At 58.0% G+C, this 20,531-nt stretch overlaps 1 protein-coding gene across 2 annotated transcripts; it reads right to left on the reverse strand.

The window, feature by feature from the left end:
• Window positions 1-306: 306 nt before the first annotated feature.
• On the reverse strand, window positions 307-19,955 carry FAM131C (family with sequence similarity 131 member C). 2 transcript variants are annotated; one of them, XM_032642433.1, is made up of 8 exons: window positions 19,753-19,767; window positions 6,354-6,469; window positions 5,702-5,784; window positions 5,426-5,461; window positions 5,055-5,148; window positions 2,378-2,560; window positions 2,000-2,110; window positions 307-1,166 (listed from the first exon to the last, which is right to left on the reverse strand). In XM_032642433.1, the coding sequence occupies exons 4-8, from the start codon at window positions 5,450-5,452 to the stop codon at window positions 898-900; spliced, it is 684 nt and encodes a 227-aa protein (XP_032498324.1). In that variant the 5' UTR covers window positions 5,453-5,461; window positions 5,702-5,784; window positions 6,354-6,469; window positions 19,753-19,767; the 3' UTR covers window positions 307-897. The 2 variants fall into 2 exon arrangements, with proteins under 2 accessions (XP_032498324.1, XP_032498315.1); XM_032642424.1 differs by lacking the exon at window positions 5,702-5,784 and having other exon boundaries at window positions 19,753-19,955.
• Window positions 19,956-20,531: the final 576 nt, after the last annotated feature.

Here is a 20,531-nt window from a genome sequence, read left to right on the forward strand (position 1 = left end):
ACCAGCTCTTGTGATGCCTGTCGTCATCTGTAAGCACGACCCTGTGGCCCAGTTTCCCTCACTCCAGCAGCCTCAGCCTCCTCCTTGGCTGAGCCAGGGTTGACACAGCGGGGTCCCCACGTGTGGTTCCTTGGAGAGTCCACAGAGCCTTAAGCATCCTCCACGGGGACCCTCCTGGCTGCTGGCAGCAGGTTGACCAGCTGTCTGTGTATTTGGGGGGTAGGGGCCCTCTCCAAAGTCCTTCTAGAGCTCCCCCCACCAGGGCCTGAGGACATGCCATCCCCAGCAGAGACCAGGCCAAGTTCCTCCAGGGTGAATCCACCACTTTAATGTCTTCAGAAAACCTTCAGGGAGATGGGAGGGGGGAGCAGGGCACCAGGGAGCAGATCCAGAGAGTGACGGACAGACAGACACTCCAGAGACAGAATCCGCGTGAAGAGCACTAAGGAACAGATGTTAGGTACCCCAAGAGGCTACCCCGCCTCTGGTGGGGGGCAGGAGCACAGAGGGGAGGGGCGAGGAACCGAGCCCTGGGGTCGAGGCGGGTCTCCCAGGCCCCTCCGCGGTTGTCTGCCTGGGAACCTGGCTGTTGGCCCCTCTGGGCGGCCTGCCTGCTGTCTGCTGAGAGGCCTTGAGCTCGCTGATGGCAGTAACTGCAGGGGAAGGTGCCCGCCTGAGCCAAGTAAAGAGGGAGAAGGGGATTACGGCTCCCACTGCGGGGGGCAGGTCCACAGAGGCACAGAATGGTCCCCAAGGAATGCTGGCCCCCATCCCTGCCGCACCCACCCCGTGCCTGCCCTGAGGGGTCAAGAGACGCCCAGCCAGACCCTGGTGTCCTGATACACCTGGGCTGCCCACCAGGCAAGGTCACGGCGTGAGCAGGCTCCGGCCCCCGCCTCAGTTATAGAACACCTCGTCCTCCTCCGAGAGGGAGCCACTGTCCACCGACGGGAGGGAGCCCTGCAGGCGGGCCCCACCCTCGGGCCCCGGGGCCCCCAGTAGCCGCTGCCAGCGCTGCTGTTCGGGGCTGGGGGGCTGCGGGCCAGAGGCTATGGTGGGGGGCTCGTCAGATGAGGGCCATCCATCGGGGGAGGAGAAGGCCAGAAGACTGTCATCCTGCGAGGGGACACTCAGAAGACTGTCTTGAAGGTAGATGCTCTCCAGGTCTGGAAAAGCAGCAGGGGTGTGGGGGTGAGGAAAGGAGTTCAGAAAAGCCAGCTCCGCACCCTCTCCGGGAGTGTGAGGCAGGGAGAGGGGCAGAAGACCTGCCTCCAAATCTGGCTTTGTCACTGCCAAGCTGTGTGACCTTGGTCACGTCACTGAACCTCTCTGAGCCCCAGTTTCTCCCTGGGGGGGTTGACAGGGTGGTGGTGGCAGTGGCAGTGAGCAGAATAGTTAAGAGCAGGCTCTGGAGCCAGAGCCCTCAAATCCCTCTGCGCTCTGAGAAGTGGGACAACCAGCGCTCTTCCCAGGCCTCCACTCCCTTCCCTGCCCTGTCGCAGGGAGGAGCAGATGAGATAGTGGGTGCAGGTGCCACCTAGGACCCAGGCTCCCTGAAGCCCTCGGTAGTAACCTGGGGTCCTAGAAAGGTGGTTGACTGTGCTTGGTGTTAAGGCTCAGATCCTGGCTCTGATGCCTGTAGCTGTGTGATCTGAGGTGAGTGTCTTGATGCCTCCGTTTCCCTCATTTGTAAAATGGAGATAACAGCACCTACTTCCTAGAGCTGTCATAAGAACAAAGTGAAATAACACATGTAAAGCACTTAGCACAGTGAGCACTTAATTCATGTTATCTATCTGTCTATCATCTATCTTTCTCTCCTTTATGCTTGTGGCACTCCTTGGGCAATGGGCAGGGCAAGGATCACCAGCCCCATTTTTCAGATGAAGAAAAACTAAGGCTGAGGGACAGAGAGGCTTGTCTGAGGTCACAGGGCAGAGCGGGCATGCAGCCCCAGCTCTGCCACACCCAGCCCGCCCTGGCGCCCGCCGGGCTGTACCCTGTAGCTGGATGACGTCCTGGGGGCTGTTCTCTGGGGGCAGCTCCTCGTCGTCCAGCGAGGACCAGGCACTCAGTGTGGCCTCCGTGATGGCAAACTGCTCGGCAACCCCTGTAGGGGACGGACCCGGCTCAGCAGGGGCACGGACAGAGGGTGTGGGGGGCATCCGGTGCCAGGTCAGGCTGGCACCAGACACTGCCTCTTGGGGCTGCCCATCCATGCCCGGGCATGCTGGTCCGCATGTGCCCACCAATGCCCCGTCCACCCCGTGGCATTATTCTTGCCTGCCCAGACGATGCCCAGGTGGTGGCCCTGGGTCCCCTAAGGACTACAGCCCCGGCCAGTCCCCGTCCCCAAGCTCCCCCTCCGCCCTCTGACCTGCGGCAAAGCGGGCCTCACGCAGCTCATCTGGGAGGCAGCAGTAATGCTCGTCCTGGGCTGCGGACAACTCCCAGCCTGAGCGCTGGGCACTCCAGCCCTTCCACTCGATGAGGTGGGCCACGCGACCACGTGCCATGGCCGTGGGCTTTGTGATGTGGTCCTTGATGCTCTGCACCACTCCTGGGGCAATTGAGGGCAGCTGAGTGATGGCTCTGACCCAAGGCCCAGCTCAGGGCTCCGCCCCCAATACCTCAGGCCCTCCAGTACCTCAGGGCAATCCAATGGCCCGTACCGCACATCCATTCAGTGCCCCGTCCTCTCCCAGTGCCCTGCGTCCGCAAAACCCACACCCACAGAGCCTGTACCTGTCCAGTTCCTCCCGCCAGGACAATGCCTTGTGCCCGCTGCCCGCCTGCCCCATGCCCTCCCACAGCCTGAGGCCCTCTCACGTAGATGCTCCCCACACATCTGCAGGCCCCATGCCCCCCGCTGTGTCCTGCTTCCAATCAATGCTCCTGCCCACCTGGTGCTTCTTCTCCAGACCTGTCGCACCCTTCATTCCCTCTGTGACCAAGCTTAGACCCTTCTGCTCAAGGAGATTCACTCAAGGATCCATTCAAGATCCACCCAGCCCTCCCTGTATCCATTAGTTAACAAGTTCCGAGAGAGCAGCCCCTAGGCCTAGGACACTGCCCACTCTGCTGAGGGTGAGACCTGTAGCAGGCAGGGAAGGTTTCCTGGAAGAGGTAGACTGGAGTCCAGCTTGGAAGGCAGCTTGAATTGGATAAACAGAAGCAAGACTGGAGGCTATTCCAGAGATGAGAAGAGGATGAAGGCATAGAAGAGTCTGGCATGGTTCCAGGACTACTGGGGACAAGACATGGGGCAACACGAGGAGCAGGGAGGCAGGAGAGGCTGGGAAGCCCAACAGGGGCCAGACCGGGGGCTCAGCGAGCCAGACCGAGGGTGCCACTGTTCTGCTTAGAGCAATGGGGAGCCGTAGCAGGGTAATGAGCAAGAGAGTGACAAGCCAGACCCGTCGTTTAGGAAGAACATTAGGGGCCATTTAGAAGAGGATTAGGGGCCAAGGGTGGAGACAGGGGGACATTAGGGGCCATTGAAGGGATCCAGCAAGAGACAGGACAGGGCTGGGCAGATGGGGAGGAGGGCCTGGAGGGGTTCTTGTGAGTAGACCAGTCACATGTGGAAGATGATAGATAGAATGTTGTCAAGAATGATTCGGCATCTCCTTTAACCCAGGCTGAGAACTTAGATCTGGGAGTCACTGGTCCCAGAAGCCATGACGTGAAAGCAGCAATATTTAAGAAAGAAAAGCATCCGTGAAGGAAACTGAGACATAAAACTCCGGGGAAATGGGAAAGGTGGAGGTGGAAAGAAGGGGAAGACCCCCCCACACACAGGTTGGGGAGTGCTGGCAACCAGAGAAGGTTTCTGGAGGCGGTGGTTCAGTGGCCCCCCGAGGCGCAGGTGAGGTGGAGGGAACGACAGGGGCAAATGTGTGGGGGCAGCAAGGGCCCTCTGGGGAGCTGTGAGGGATGTAAAGAAATGGGAGCCTGAGGATCAAGGAGCAAAGCTGCGAGCAGAGGCTGGCTGGCTGAGAAGAGCCGGTGCTGTGGTCAACGCGGGGCAGATGCCGTGCTGGTCCGGCATGCCCACCCCCTGCCGCTCACACCTGTGCCCTTCTTGGGAGCCTTGCCCTTAGCTGATGGGAGCTGCCTCACCCAGAGGTGCTCGGAAGGTGGCAGCCAGTGATGGACCGATGGAGGAGTAATATGAAACCAGCCACCCTGGGACTTCCCTGGTGGCGCAGTGGTTAAGAATCCGCCTGCCAATGCAGGGGACATGGGTTCGAGCCCTGGTCCCGGAAGATCCCACATGCCGTGGAGCAACTAAGCCCACGAGCCACCACTACTGAGCCCGCGAGCCACCACTACTGAGCCCGCGTGCCACGACTACTGAAGCCCGCGCGCCTAGAGCCCGCGCTCCACAAAGAAGAGTGGCCCCCACTCATGCAACTAGAGAAAGTCCGTGCACAGCAGTGAAGACCCAACACAGCCAAAACAAACATACAAACAAACAAATACATTTATAAAAACAAAACCCAGCCACCTCGCCACAAAGTGCCATGAATTCTATGGTGCAAGTCACGCTCCTGTGCTCCCCCTGGGATCAGGCTGAGAAAAACAAGACTTCCGCAGCTACACCTCTGCTGAGCTCCCTCCCCCGCCCTGTCCTGCTGCCCTTGCTCCCTACAGGCTTCCTCCGAGAATAACCTCTCAGGAAATCACTAGCACAATTCCCCTCTTGGGCTCTGCTTCTAGGGAATCTGACCCAAGTTGGCACGAGGGCAGGTTTCATGTGCTGCAGAGAAGCAGGGAGACCACCGCTGGCAGACACCTGGAAAATTGGGGCCATCCCCTCGGAACTTGTGGAGAACCCAACAATTTAACCCATGGCGGGGTCGGGGTGGGGGTGGGGGTGGGCAGGAGCCCTAAGTCCTGCAGAGCTCAGCACGGAACCTGGCATTTAGAAAATGCTGAATCCAGCAGGGCCGCAGTCCTTCCAGCTGCAATTCAGCTTTGACCTTTCCACCGCCAGTGCCTGGGGGTTGCTGTGCGAACTTCCAGGACAGGAGAGGGCAGCTGGAGCTTACCCACGAGGGACGAGGTGGCCAGGGCTGCCACGTTGTAGTTGCTGGAGCAGGATCTGGAGTCGGACAGGTAGCCGTTGGTGGTCTGGAAGCACCTCTGGAGAAACAGGGCCGGGGGGGGGGGGTAGTGGTGAGCAGGGTGGGGCAGACCTGCAAGATGATTTCCCCCCACCCCTCCCATCCCCATTACGCACCCTCCCCACATCCTCTGGCCATCTTGCCAGCCCCCCACAGGACCATCCCCAGCCCTGTTTCCATCAGGCTCCCCTCCCCCAGGGCTGGCAGCCCTGTGTGCCCAGGCTGGGCCCAGCAGAGGGACGGGCAATGGTGTCAGCTGGGGCTGGCTAGACTGGGGGATGGGCAAGTGCACTGACCTGCCAAGGATCCCAACAGAAATCCATCTGTTTGTCCTAAAACAAGAGGAGAAAGAGGAACAGGCAGGGTCTGGCCCACTGTGCCAGCAGATGGCGCGAATCCTGGAGCCCTGGCTGGTGGTGTGGGTCAGCCTTCTGGTCGCCCCTGAGGTCGGGGTCTGCCTATTCATGGGTCATGCCCTGGTATCCCCTGGCATGCAGAGAGAGGAGCGGGGGGTGGGGGGGTGCAATGATGGCTCTGCCAGGAGACGCAGTGGGTTAGGGGATAGATCAGACCTGGGCTGGCCTTTGACTCTGCCACTTCCACCTGGGTATCCTTGGACTAGTGACTTAACATCTCAGAACATCAGCTTCGTCCTCTGTAAAATGGTAACAATGCCATTTATCTCACAGGTTGTGCTGAAGCGTAAATGACATAACGTAGGCAAAGTGACTAGCACAACGCTTAGCATGTGGTATATGCTCAAAAAAAAAAAAAAAAGGGTAATTATATCAACTGGTAGGTTAAAGCCACAACCTCTGGGGCAAAGATGGAAATTATGCACGGGATTTGAGGCCCTAGCAAGATCGTCCTGATCTACCTGGACTGAGAATTCCATTCCTTTACTCTCCAGGTGGAGTGCGGGCTGCTAAGGAGTCCGTGGGCTGGTAACAGAACATCTATCTAATCTGCAAGGCTGAGTTAATTTGGGTGGGAAGCCCTTCAGCGTGGGACTCTCTTTTCTAAATAGGTCTGGTCCAGTCCCTGATGCCCAGCCCAATTCAGACCTTCATCCAGCTGAATACCAACCCTGAGGGGTAGCGGCCAAGTTCGGCAGGGACAGAGGAGGCTGAAATGGTTTCTGCTCCCTGTGGGGAGCTGTAGGGCACAGGCCAGGAACCAGGGCATATGTGGGGGTGAAGGTGGGGACGAAGCGTGACCAGTTACCTTGCCAATGACATGGTCTGGAGCCACGATGGGTGGGCGGCTGGAGGGCAAGTCTGGGCTCAGGGGGGCCGTGCCCTGGGGCATGGGGTAGTCCTTGCGGGTACTTGTGAGCAAATCTGGAAAAAAAAAAATGACAAGGAACTTAGAAAAGCCCAGAGCTCTCTTGCTCACGAAGCTTGTTCAAGCCAGTCCTGAGAGATGGGCGTTACTATATTATTACATCATTTCATAGAAAACAGACTCAAGCTCACAGCAGGTGAGGAGTCCAGCCAGATTCCCTCAGTGGGGGTTACTTGCTCACCTGCTTGTTACTCCATTTGCACTAATTCTAGTACCCACACTCCAGCAATTTTTTGACCTCACGGAGACCTCCAATCCACTTATTCTACCTTCCACTAACTCCTCATGTCCTCACTTCCCTCCTGGCCCAGCTAAGACTTACTGGCACATCCTACAAGCTCTCCTTTGCAGACACCCTTGACTCTCTTAACCCTGTTTAGTCTAACCCTCTGCCTGCTTCGTGCCTGGACCCTTCGAGCTGCACGTCGCTGGGGAAAGTCACGGGCGTCATGTTAAACCGGCGCCTGCCGGCCTCACACAGCCCGCTACCCAAGGATCCTTCTAGGTTTCTCTGATTCCTGCTCGTTTGCGTCCTGCGAGGTTGACTACCTCATCCTCTTTCCTTCTTGAACTCCTGACACTGACACCCCTGCTGCTCCCCGGACCTTGCTGCTGGCTTCTCTCCAGCCCTCAATGCAACCCTGGAGCCGTCAGAAGGCATCACCCCACTCTCTCCACCTCAAATCATTGCCCTGCCCCCATGCCACATAGTCTGCTTTCCCTCTTGTGACAAAGGAATAACTGTCCCCCTTCGGTCCAAGACCAGTCCCTCCCCCCCCACCCGGGGTCTGGGCTCCGTCTCTGCCCTCCGTCCAGGGCGGGCTTCTGCACTTTCTCGCGTTGCCTGTGTTCCCTCCCCACCAAGTCAGCCCATCAGCGTGGCACGGGCTGCAATGCCTCTCGGCCCAGGGACTCTTGCCAGCATCCCCTCTCCTCTCTTCTGCCTCATGGAGTCCCCTCACCTCTGGGCCAGCCCCCAGCCCCGCCTCTTCCCCCCTTTAAAGACCTACTCCCAGCCCCTGCTTCCCTCTACTCCGTGCTCACTCCTCTGTCCCCTTCGTGGCCAGACTTGTGTCCGACCTCTACTTCCCATCTTTTCCCATTTTCTCCTCCACCTGTCCCAACCAGCCTTTCATGAGACAGCCCTTGGCAAGTGGCCAGAATCCTGCACCGGGGTGGGGGGGGGGGCAAGTTCAGCGGCCTCATCTTCGGTGGCCACCCAGGAGGCACAAGGGTGTCGCCCATCCCTCCTTCCCTTTCCAGCCACACCCTTCTCCCGGCTTCCCTCCCACCTCCATGGCACTCTTCTTCATCCTCCCTCACTGCTCATCCCCTGAGCCCGCCCCACCGCTCCATCCCGGGCCCCTTGCCTCCCTTTTCTCTCTCCCAAGAGATCTCACCCATACGTAGCTGACACCCACATTTACACCTCCAGCTCCGACTCTTTGCTTGAGCTCTTGAATGAGTTTCCAGCTCCCTACGTAGATGCCCAACAGGCATCTCAAGCAAACCCCGGGCAAAACGAACTTGCAAACCTGAGTCCATCTTCCTTTACTTCCCCAATTTTAGAAAATGATGCAATGGTCCGCCCAGCTGTACCAACAAAAAAATCCAGGAGCTTTCTGGGTGTCCTGCTTTCCCCACCTCTCCCCACCAACCCCATCCAATCAACCAGCAAGTCCCACTGGCTCTCTCTCAGAGCTCCATTCCAGATTTATCCTTCTCCATACCCACCGCTGTTCCCCTGGTGGGACCCATCACCTTCTCTCACCAACAGTCACCTGCTTCCCCTCCTGGCCCTGCCATCCACTCTCTACCCAGCAGCACAGGGACATCGCATTCCAGGTCAGACTGTCTTCACCTGTCCTGGCTTCCTTGCATCGCACTTTAGGAGACTGTCTTCACCTGTCCTGGCTTCCTTGCGTCGCACTTGAGGAGAAGAGCCAGCCCCTCGCCGTACACCTCAGCTCGCCCACTCCTGACCTCAGTCCTCTGCCCGCCCCCTCGCTCACTGTATCGGCCACTCTGGCTGCCTCTTTGCTGCTCCTCAAATGGCCAAGCTTGTTCTTTGGCCTTGCTGTCCCCTCCCCTGTGCCTGGAACACTCTCTCCCCAGATCTTCCTGAACCTCATCATCCAGGACTCAGCTTAAGAGAGCCCTTCCCTGGCCACGCTGTTCAATGTGGCCCTCCCTGTCCCCATGCCGGCCACCAGTCATCACCCTCTGATATTTCTGTTTATTTAAGAGTCCAACCGCTCTCCCCACAACGAACGTGAGCACCTTGCGCACGGAGACCATGGCAGCCCTGCTCAGCGCTCTGCGTCCCAAGCGTAGAACCCCGCCTGCACTTAGTAGGTGCTCTGTAAACATCTGTGGGGATGATTTCCACCTTTATTACAGCATTTAGCACAGGATGGCTGGTAAAATTATTTATGTGTGTGGTGGGGGCAGGGCAGGGATCAGCCTGCCCCTGATGCATCCCTAGGGCCTACCACACTGTAGGTTCACAGTCGTTGCTGAGGGAATGAACACCTTGACCTGAGCAGCTGGAATTGCTGGACTGAATCCTTGGGCCAAATTGAAGAGGACTCCTCCACCCCCCCCCCAGGATGACAGAGAACACCATTATCATTCATTTGATTAATGCATTTAGTTACTCTTCCATTCACTGAAAAGTATTAGCTGAGCACCTACTATGCGCCTCGCGCTGTTCTGAGTACTGGGGACACAATGGTGAAGAAGACAGAGATGGTTTCTGCCCTCATGGAGCTGACGTTCTAGTGAGGGAGAGAGACTATTAACCGAAAACTCACAAATGAGTAAGACCTATTAGGAAACAATAATAGCTATGAAGAAAAAAATGACAGCGTAAGTAGGAGAGGCTGGAGAGGGCTTCTCAGAGCTGAGGCCTGAGTATCAGGAAAAGCCCAGTTATGTCAAGATCTGGGGGACGATCGTTCATTCATTCGTTCATCCATCCATCCATGCAGCCATTCATTCCTTCACCCGCTGAGCACCCATCTACTGGATGTCTACACTGTGCAAGCACCTGGAGACGAGGTAGGATTAACTCCATCCCTGCCCTCGGGGAGCTCACAGTTTGATGCAGGAACACCTCCCCCGCAGAGCCCCTCATTCAAACACAAGGCTGAGCCAGGGGAACAGCAGTACCAGGGGACCGCTCTGCTTTCTACATTCTCCTTTCTCAGTGTGATGGCAGAGTCCTCACCTTGACCTAGAGAGGAAGGAATCTGTGGCTCAACTTGGCAGGTGAGGAAACTGAGGCACAGGTGAGGAAACTGAGGCACAGATGGGGAAGCCACTAGCCCCAGGCACACAGTCAGTCGCCGGCAGTCAGGACCTGAGTCCTGTGGGTCTGACGCCGAGCTTCACTCTCTTCCAAAGCACAAAAAGAGTTTTGATGAGTTCGGGGTGGGGATTGGGGGCTGCGCAGGAGAGCTGATGGCAGGGAGCTGGCCAGGAGGTAGGCGGTCCAGGAGAGCTGGGGATGGTGGTGCGGGAAGACGGTGGGGACGGCGCGGGTGGGCGGGGCTTGCACGAAGCCATGGGGTCTGGAAGGAGTCTGCCAGGAGCAGCAGCGTCTGGGCTGCCACAGGGAGGGGGGCCCTCTGCAGGACACTGGTCCCAGCCTGCAGCCTATCCAGCCCTGGGCACTGGCTCCCACCACCCCTTTCTGGCTTGGGCCAGCGCGGGCAGAGGCGGAGGAGCTGACGGAATGGAAGCCGACAGGGCTTCCTAGAGGAAGCTGAGGCCAGGGAGGGTCTGAGGCTGGAGATGAGAGACGTCAGGCAACCCCAGAGACGGGGCTGGGGGCGCCACTGGTGGATGGAGGAGAGTGGGCTGAACTGGAGACTCGGGGCAACAGGGAGGGAAGAACTGGGTGGCAGGGGATGGTGTGGCTGCTGCACCCAATCCCCCAGATCCCGGTGGATCTGTTTCTCCCGTTTTTGTGCACCCACAGTCCCCTCCCCACGTACTTTGCTTCCAACAGGCAGCACCTGAGGCTCTTTCTAGGCGGGCTGCCCGCGGGCAACTAGGCTGAAACTGAGAAGTGATGCTGCTCCCACCGGAGCAGCCCTTAGCCCATGACTGGAGGGGCAGGACCCCAGCTCCTCTGTTTTGGGTGGGAAAACACTGAGCTTCACTTACATCCCAGAGTTCCCTGTGGGATTAGGCGGAAACCACCCCCCGCAGGACGACAGACACCCTTTCCTGGCTGCATCTCCTCTGCCTCACTCTCTCCACTCCTGTACCGGTTTCCTCTGTAAGATTTCCTTCACATTCCAGCTGTACCCCCATCCCCGTTTCAGGGTCTGCTCCTGAGGAACTGCTCCTAAGACAGCTGGGTGAGGCTTTGGTGCCAGATCGCCCGGTTCAAATCCTGGGTCTGCCCTTTATTACCGTGGGACCTTGAACAAGTGACTTTGCCTCTCCAAGCCTCTATTTCCACATCTGTAAAATGGGCAGCTGAGGGGGACTGCTCCTGTTCCTCAGGAATTGTCTACCAGGATCCAAACTGAGAACCAAGACGCTTTGAGGGCCCCGCTTTTGAAGAAAGTCGCTGTCAGGGGGTGGAGGCGGGATGGGGGTAGCAGACGCTCTCTTCAAAGTGGCTGAAACCGGCTCTGCTACCCCAGCCATCAACCCCCTTCTGACTCTGACTACCTATTTCTCCCCACGGGGGCTCCCAGAGACTCACCTGCAGAAATCTGGGAAGCCTGCAAAGGGGAATATTGTGTTGTCAAGGGTCAAGTAGACACTGAGGAAGGGGCCAGGTTTGAGCCTTGCTCCGCCCAAGGCTCCATTTTTGCTCCATTCTTGAGCAGTCCCCTAAGAGGGCTGCCTGAAGGCAAGAGGACCCCAGCCCCAAGAGGCTGCAGGGTGGATCACTTTAGGGGGAAAAGGGAATTCAGCAGGGAATGCAAGAGGTCAAATCAGGTCAGATCTCCCACGACATGGGCTCTATAGTGGGGAGCCCCTCCCGCCGCCACCATGGCTCCCCAGAGAATTCACACGTGCTAACCCGAGAGACCCTGGCCCCCCTCCCACCTCATGTCCCTCCTCTCCTCCTCTCCCTCCAACACACTCCTGCCTCAGGGCCTTTGCACTGCCCGTTTGTTCCTTTCCTCCATCTGGGACGCTCCTGCCACCTACAGGTTCACTCCCTCCCTCCGTTCATGTCTCTGCTCAAATGTTACAACCTCAGCGAGGCCTCCCCCAACCATCTTATTTAATATGACACCCGACTCTTTCTATCCCCTCACCCTGTTTTACACCCATCACTCCACAATGTGTGTGTCTGTTTCCTTGTTCATGGTTTCTCACTGGAACATGAGCTCTGTGAGGACTGGGACCTGGTGTTATTTGCAACATTAGTCCCAGCACCTGCCTAGGGCCTGGCACATAGTAGGTGCTCATTAAACATTTGTTGTAAGAATGAAGGAATGAATATTTGCTTGCCTATAACACAGAGGCTTCATCGCTGAGCCAGTGGTAGCCAAGGGAGACCACTAGAACTCCAGATAAATACAAATGTCTAGGCCATTTTTTCTCAAGTTCCTCATGCCAGACCCCACCATGTCAGAGAAGAAAGGGACCCAGAGAGGGAGGCCTGCAGAGTAAAGAGCAGCCAGCCATGGCCGACGGGGAGAAGGAGAGGGTCAGAAGGGATGCGAGATGAAAGTTGTCATCCTAACTGGGTGGACTGGACTTACTGTCCAGAAGAGGCTAGAGAGTTCTGGAATCTGCCCGAAGGCTGTTACGGGCAGGCAGGTCAGGGAGGTTCAAGTGAGACTGTCTGGAGAGGGGACCAGAGAAAAGGAAAGTGGAGCCAGTTTAAGCCCCCACCCGCTGAATCCACAGCTCAGTGACCCGGGTGCTAAGAGCAGCGAGGGCAGCGTGGGATCATGGGGGCTAAGCCGTGCACCCCGTAGTGTCCAATACATCTTGCTCTTTATGCCCAGTCCTGGCTGTGGGACCCTGACAGAGTCCTGTCCCCCTCCGGGCATCAGAGTTTCCATGTGTACAAAGGCAACGTTCCAGGTCCCTCAAAGGTGGCGTTCAAACCAGGGGCGCATCCTTTAGTGGGTCAAGCAAGCAGTTTACTAGGTCATATTTTAAAAGAATGAAGTAGAATTGAGTAGAATAGAAACTATCAGAACCCACTGCAGAGACAGGCTAAGTCTTATTTCACGAAGCCTCTGTTTAAATTGTACAGACACACATGTGTGCACCTGTGTGTGTACTGGATTACAATGCAAAATAATGTATTCTTATGGGTCCAGTCAAAAAAGTTGGAAAGTCGCACTCTTAAGGTGCCAGCATGCACAAGCTGGGGCCTCCAAGGTGGAGACAGGGTGATGCTGGCTACAGACGACCCCTGGGAACTCTGAAGGGTGAGGGAATATCTCCAGGCCCCCGCCCATCGCCCGAAGCTGTTTTAAAACTCTGCAACCACAGGCCGGGGAGCAAGGGGAGCTGGCAGGTGATGTCCAAGGCCTGGAGGGACGTGACTTGAACAAAGTTATCTGTCGACGTGGTGGCGGACGTGGGCTCCTGGCTCCCAGCCCCCTCCCCAGCTTTCCTGCCCCGCACCTCAGCTGGGGTGCAGGCGCCTCTGCCAAAGCTGCCTTCTCCCCCGAGGACTTTGGCCCCGTGATGTCACAGGCTGGTTGCTACGGAGACGTCAGGTAATGAACCAGCCCAGGGTGAAATCACAGGCTGCTTTTCGCCCAGCTGGGACCGGCAGCCACGTCACCACCGGCAACTGGAAAAACACGGCTTTCATGTGGGGTGGGGGCTGGGGGATAGCCTGAGGAGACCCCTAGCCTCTGCTCCTGTGGGCACCTTCCTCTCCCAAGGGAGCTGTGGGGATACCCCCCCCCTTTCCCAGTCCACACCCTACTCCCCCGAACTCAAGGTCTGAGGCTCCTTCTCAGACTGCCCCCCTCCCCCACCTGCCCTGGCCACAGAAGTGATGGGCCTCTGGTTGCCATGGCAGCCTGGACGGGGCCACCCTGATCCTTCAAAGAGAGGGGTGTCATCTAGATGTCCCCTCCATCCCTCTGCCTTCAACCGGAGCTTCTCTGCGAACCAAGGATGCTTCCTGCCTTCCCATGCCAGCTCCTCAACCTGCTAGAGTCCAGCCACCCGAGCAGACCCTCCTGTTGTTTCACCTAAACCCCCCTGGCTGCAAACACTCCCACACTGGTTTTCTCTGCTCGTTCCTTGGGTGCGTCTGCAACATTACCACCCAGATTCTTCTCACCTCCCTCCCAGTCGTCCAGCCCCTTGAGCTGTTCCTTGGTGCCTATGTCCCAGCCCACTTGTCATCGTGGCTGCCACCTCCCCCAAAGTGTCTCCCAGGGCTCCACACCCCAGGAGGACATAGTGGTTCCAGGCTTCACCTTGCTCCTTCTCAGCAGCCCAGAGAGGGTAGACCTCCTCTTGAAAGCACACAGTAAACTGAGCAGAGCCGAAGCCCCTCGTGATGACCCTCCCTGGACAGTCACAGGCCTCCCCACTAAGCTTCTTGGGACCCCTGCGGCCAAGTGCAAGATGCGGTCCTCCAGCCATCCGCGCCCTAGGTGTGTGCCGCGCAGCTGTGACATGCCAGGTTCCTGCCTTGCACCGAAGGCAGCACAGCGGGCAAGGCCTTCCTTGCACAGTCCCTGCCTGGGTTTAAATCCCGGCTTTTCACTGTCAGCTTCAGGGCTGTGGGCCTGTGATGCGGCCCCTGGGGGCCTCAGGGTTCTCATCTGTGAAATGAGAATACTGGCGGGTGGCCGTGAGGATGAAGCCCTCCATAAACGACAGCGGCTCTGTCCCCCCTCTCCTCCCAGACCTCACATCATCTTTCTGGACCTGGGACAGATCTCAGGCACCACTCCTCTGGTCCTTCCCCAGGGCTGGAGCTTGCCCTGGGGGACTCTGCAGAGGGAGGCCACCAAGGGTGAGTCCTTGTGAGTCACTGCCATGGCTGCAGTCCGTCCCTCTGAACTTGGCAGTGGCCTGGCCTTTAGGAGACAAAGTGCCCCCCGCCCCCCAGGACACTGATTTACAGGTCACCAGGTCCACGTCCACGGCAGAAGCTCCATAAGTGAGTTGAGCTGCCCAGAGGGGTCCCTTTCCATGTTCTCTTCAGGACTTTCCACACATCCTAGCTCCTTTTTACTCCCTCTGCCATCCTGTGGCCCAACTTCTTTGAACACCCTGATCTACCCTCACCTCCTCCAGGCAGCCTGCCTAGATTGTCTTCAGGTGTATTAGGCTATTACCTTACCAGCAGCCCTAGTGGGCAAAGTCTGGCATGCAGTGATTTGCTTGCACTGTTTATTGAACACCTACTATGTGTCAGGTACTATCCTAGGCCTTTCGATCCATTATCTCTGATTCAATCTTAATAACAACCCAGTAAAGTAGGTACCGTTATGCCCATTTTACATATGGGGAAACTGAGGCTCAGAGAGGTTAAATCACCTCTGTAAGGTCACCTACTAGTAAGTGGCAGAAATGAGGTTCAAACCTAGGCCAGTCTGAAACGCCAAAGCTTGTGCTCCAACCATTGACCAGCGCTGATCTCCTGAGAGGGTCCTCAGGCTGTTTTTCCACCTGTGTCTCCTGCCTCCCCCACTAGACAACTCCAAGGGCAAGGTTGTGTCTCCCTCCTCAGACTGTGACCTTCTAAACGGCAAGGCCGGTGGGGGCGGGGGATGAATTGGGAGATTGGGATTGACATATATACACTATTGATGCTATGTATAAAATAGGTAACTAATGAGAACATACTGTATAGACAGGGAACTCTACTCAATGCTCTGTGGTGACCTAAATGGGAAGGAAATCCAAAACAGAGGGGATATATGTATACGTACACCTGATTCACTTTGCTGTACAGCAGAAACTAACACAACAGTGTAAAGCAACTATACTCGAATAAAAATTTTTTTTAAAAGGGGGGGAAAAGGCCCCATCTACCCCTTCCTCAGTCTCTCCACCATGCCCAGGGGGACTCTGCTCACGGGCTCTGCTAGGGCCAAGGTGAGACGGGCCTTGGGGAGCTGGGAATGAAGGGGTCACAGTCACTGGGCCTGAGTACTGGGGGTGGTTCTGGTCGGCTCCTTTAGAGCTTGTGCCTCCTCCCAGACATAATCAGATGCCTGGCCTTCCAGAAGGAACTCCTCGGTCTCCAGTTTCTGCTCTCACCACCCGCCAGTGCCAGTGCCTGGTGCACTAGACCCAGGTGGGAGGTGCGCGGGGGCGGGGGGGGGGTGGGGGGGTGGGGGTGGGGCAAGAGGCTGATGGGTTGGCCTGGAGGAGTGGGCTGGGGCGGAAAGGGACAGGCAGAGAGGCTCCGGAGCCAGGGGCATGGGATGGGCACTGAGAGACCCAGAGCTGGGGGGTAGACAGAGATTGCTCTGTACAGATCGTCGCCATCGGTGGTAGCAAAGCCCAAACCGAATGCTAACACCGGAGTTATTCCAGAGGCTGAATTTCTTGAGCGTTGGCCACACGCTCGGTACCTCCCTCCATGTGGAGACAAGAGAAAGCAAAGAGCAGGTGTTCCGTGCTCAGGCTCCGGGACCACACAGTCCTGGATTCAAATCCTGCCTCTCTGTGTTCTGGCTGTGTGACCTCAGGTAAGACCCTTCCCATCTCTGAGCCCTACACCCCCCTCCAGGGCTGAATGAGGACTAACGAGGTCAGGGGAGTGATGCCTCAGGCAGCGCAGGACAAGCACCCAACAAATGGTGGCTTCAAAATAGACAATGAACACAAAGTAGCCTCCAGAAACAGCGTTTGTTGCCTTAATCTGGTCCCAATCACTTTCCCCCATGGTCTCAGCACCTCAAATGCTTGTTTCTTTTCCCATGAGGCAGGACGGTGCTGGAAGCCTCTGTAGCTTGCCCTTTCCCAGCCAAGAGAGGGTCTGGATTAGCTGTCTACACAGAACGGTAATAATAAAAATTAAAGTGACAGCTAACACAGTGTTTACTACATGCCAGGTACTGATCTGAGTGCTTTACGTGAATTAAGTCATTTAATCCCCTCCCAGTAACTCTAAGATGTCAATACCAGTATTATTCCCATTTTACGGACGAGAACACTGAGATACATATACAAGGTTAAGTAACTTGCTGAGGTCACAAAGCTAGTGGATGGCGGAGCAGGGATGCAAACCCAGGCTAGCCGGCTCCAGAGTCCGCACTCTTTTTTTAAAATAATTAATTTACTTTTGGCTGCGTTGGGTCTTTGTTGCTGCATGCGGGCTTTCTCTAGTTGCGTCGAGTGGGGGCTACTCTTCGTTGTGGTGCATGGGCTCTAGGCGTGCAGGATTCAGTAGTTGTGGTGCATGGGCTTAGTTTCTCCGTCACATGTGGGATCTTCCTGGACCAGGGCTCAACCAGTGTCCCCTGCATTGGCAGGTGGATTCTTAACCACTGTGCCACCAGGGAAGTCCCAGAGTCTGCACTCTTAGCCTCCCAGGCCTGGCTTGCAGAAGCTAACTGCTGCCCAGTGCTGGGATGGGGTGGCTCTCCCAGGTGTGGCTTGCACCTGGGGTTTGGCTGGGGTGGCCCCAGTTGCACGTGGGCTCTGGACTTGGTATGGGCGTCAGCAGGAGGTCAGCAATTCCTGGCCTGGCTGCAGGTTGAGCCCTTGACACAGGGAAGTGCTTCAAGTAACAGGGCTGTTGTTAGCAACTGGTGCAGGTGTGGAGACTCAGAGGCTTGTGGGGGCTCCAGCTGGCAGCTGGAGAGGAGTAGGACGGCCCGGCCCTGGGTCCGAGGGCTGGCTGTGTGGTGCAGAGGACAAGGGCCCAGGCTCCAGAGTCAGCGTGACTGGGTTCAAGTCCTGCTTCTGCTCTTTCTTTCTTTCCTTCTCCCTTTCTCTCTCCCTTCCTTTGTTCTTTCAAAATATTTATTTATTTATTTTTGGCTGCATCGGGTCTTAGTCGCCGCACTTAGTTGCAGCATGCGGGATCTTTCACTGTGGCACGCGGGCTTCTCTCTAGTTGTGGCGCGAGGGCTTAGTTGCCCCGCAGCATGTGGGATCTTACTTCCCTGACCAGGGATCGAACCCGTGTCCCCTGCATTGGAAGGCGGATTCTTAACCACTGGACCACCAGGGAAGCCCTGCTTTTTCTTAGCTATGCAGCCTCGGGCTCTGCTCAGTTTCCCTGCTTGTAAAAATGGGAACTGTGATAGTATAAGACCCCAAGTTAGCTAGTTGCACCTTGAATGTTCCCACCGGTACTTGGTAAGCTGTAAGCACTCTGGGAGCATTAGTGATCACTAGAGGGGTGGGTGGCCTCCACTTAGTGGTTTGGTCACCCAGAACCCAGAGTACTGGGACGATGGCTGTCCTCTGCTGAAGTGGTCTCACACCTTCTTTACGAGCATCCAACTCGTCTGTGTGCGTGTTGAGACTGGAAGTAGGCCGACCCCTCAGGACGGGGACAAGGTCAGAATACACAACGAGGAGCCCAAGCCACTGAAGGAAGGGTGGAGAAGGCCCATCTCAGGCCAGTGTGACCTCAGACAGGCAGGGCAGAGGGTTCCAGCACCAGGTATGGGGTAGCAGCCAGAGGACCTGGGTTCCAGCCCCAATCCTGGCACCACCTGGCAGCCTGACCTTGGTCTGCAGGTCACAGGCAAGTCCACCTGGGGCTGGGCCTCCAGCACCTGGCACTGGATGGCCAAGTGATGGTGGAGGGACACAGTCAACAAGGAAACACCAGATCCCCAACACCTGGATCCTGCCCAGAGCCTTCGAGGTTTCTGGAGACACACTGAGAGCCTGTGGGTTCTGAAGAACACGAAATACTCTTCACTCTTAATACTACCTTCCCCTCTGGCCAGGCTGTAGGCCTCAGAGCACATGCTGTGCTGGGCTCACCGCCTCTGGGTGCCCAGCATGTACACAGTGCCTGGCGCACAATAGGTGTCATGCTAACATCAGCTTAATGAATAAATAAGTGAATGAACCTCACACAGCCTAAGCCCCACCCATGATCCCAGCCCTGACACCCTCCTGAGACATCCTAAGCCACTTACCTGAATGTCCCACAGGGACTTGTGGGCAGAGCCCCATAGAGGCCAGAGGATGGGGGGAGGGGTTGTGCTCCTTCCCCAACATCTCCCAGGACAAGGTCCCCTCCAGAACCTGCCCAGCCCCTCCCCAAGGCCTGGTCATCTCTCCACACCTGAGTAGGCTACTGGGGGTGATGGGTGAGGTGGCAGCCCCCCAAGGTCATGGTTGGAGTCAGTGGATTTGGCTTCAGCCTGCAGAGCTGGAGCCAAGGCCTCAGTCACCCCCTCACCTCACCCCCCGCAACTGGTCCCACTGTGGGGTGAAGTTACCAGGGTGGGAGAATGACCCAGCCAGCCTCTTCTACGATGCTGCTCAACAGCCTGTCGGAAAACTGATGGTGGGGAGGGTTCCAAAGACCCATCTGCCCATCCCCCCTGCTCTGTGTATAAGTCCCTGCCACCCCCAAACCTCCCCCCACCCAGGGCAGCTCTCTCAGGCTCCCTGGGGACCACCTTGGGGAGAGCCATGGAGCTCAGGCACGGAAGGAGAGCGGGATAGTGCCCAGTCAAAGGCCCAGGGGTTACTGGGAACATCAGCTGTCTCTGTCCCTTCCTGTCCCCTGACCGAGGATGGGGGTGGGGCTGAGGAGTTAGGGATGAGGGTGGGGGAAGGGGAACCTCCTTTATAACCTGTTCATCTCCATTAACCCCTTGCTGCCAATGGGGTTCAGGGACTCTGAAGACAGGGGCATGGGGTAAGGGGACAGAGTGGGGACACTGAACTACTAAGGCCCGTGTCTTGGGGGATGTGGGAAGGAGGGTCTGCTTGCTCTCCTGGTGCCCCGCAGTGACCCCAGAGAAGCCAGGAGCAAGTAGAAGCCTCCGTCCCTTCCGAGGCACACGGCAGGGGGTGTGTGGCTGGCTGCTGGAAAGGAAGCGACCCTGCTTCTGCCGCCTGGTGCGGTGTGGGTCTAAGCGGGGCTGGGGATGCGGTGACCTCCCCACGCTCTCTCTCCGCGCTGCTACCCCCACACACAACGCCCTGTCCCCCTCGGGGCACCGTGTCCCCTGGGGCTCGGCGGGGGTGGGGTGCGGCCGGCCGGGAAGGGCGGGTCGTCCCCCCTACCCCCACCGAGGTTCTTTGGAGCGGCCGAGGGGACGTGCGCGCGTCCCCGGCGCGGGGCCCCAGGCGCCCGATCTCCTTCCCTTACGGTCCGCGGCCCCCTCACCTCGCGACACGCAGGAGCCCATCACGGGGCCGCGGGGCCGGGCCGCTGCGCCTTGGGTGCGCCGGGCCGCCGGGCGCTCATGTCTCCTCGGGCTCGGGGCTCACGCGCGGCGCTGGCGCAGCGGAAGCGCGGACGAGCGGAGAAGGGGACGGGGCTCCTCTCGCCTCAGCCGCCGCTCCCGCCGGGTCGTCCCCGCCAACGCCGCAGCGCCCGGCTCGACTCGCGCCGCCGCCTCGCGAGCCGCGCCCGCCCCTGCCAGACGCGGGCAGCACGGCGGGCGGGGCGGCCCCGGGGAGCGCTCGCCCGGAGCCCCGAGCCCCGAGCGCGGAGCCCGCGAGGCCGCTCCGCCCCCAGCGCGCCCGCCGCCTGCAGACCTGTTGCAGCAGCCCGGCCGGGGGGTGGCGGCGGGGTAAGCAGGAGCCTGGCGGCGGGGCGGGGGGAGGGGAAGGGGAGCCAGAGGGGGAACTTCTGGCCCTCCCGCCTCCCGCGCCACTAGGCGACAGGGGCTGAAGGTCAGGGAAGAGGGCTGTGGGGGCGGGGAGATTCCGGCATTTGGGGCACAAGCTGGCCGAGCGCAGTAACAGCAATTACATTGTACCCATTTTGCAGGGGAAGAAACAGGCTCACGGAGGTCGGGTGCCTCGCCTGAGGTCCCTTAGCTGTGAGGGACATCGACTTTTGACCATCAGCTTGTCACTGGGGTGACGGCGGCCCAGGCTGGGGATACAGAGGGTGGGGATGGTGTACCAGTGTCCTCACTGACGGATGAGAGTTAAACT

Source organism: Phocoena sinus, chromosome 1 (assembly GCF_008692025.1).
Source record: "Phocoena sinus isolate mPhoSin1 chromosome 1, mPhoSin1.pri, whole genome shotgun sequence".
Taxonomy (NCBI): domain Eukaryota; kingdom Metazoa; phylum Chordata; class Mammalia; order Artiodactyla; family Phocoenidae; genus Phocoena; species Phocoena sinus.

Coding starts and splice junctions, on each gene's coding strand:
- FAM131C (XM_032642424.1), bottom strand. CDS start 19,774: ATGGGCTCCTGCGTGTCGCGAG. Junction 2,561..5,054: donor GGCCACCTCGTCCCTCGTGG/GTAAGCTCCAGC, acceptor CAATTGCCCCAG/GAGTGGTGCAGAGCATCAAG. Junction 1,167..1,999: donor GGACGTCATCCAGCTACAGG/GTACAGCCCGGC, acceptor CTGCTTTTCCAG/ACCTGGAGAGCATCTACCTT.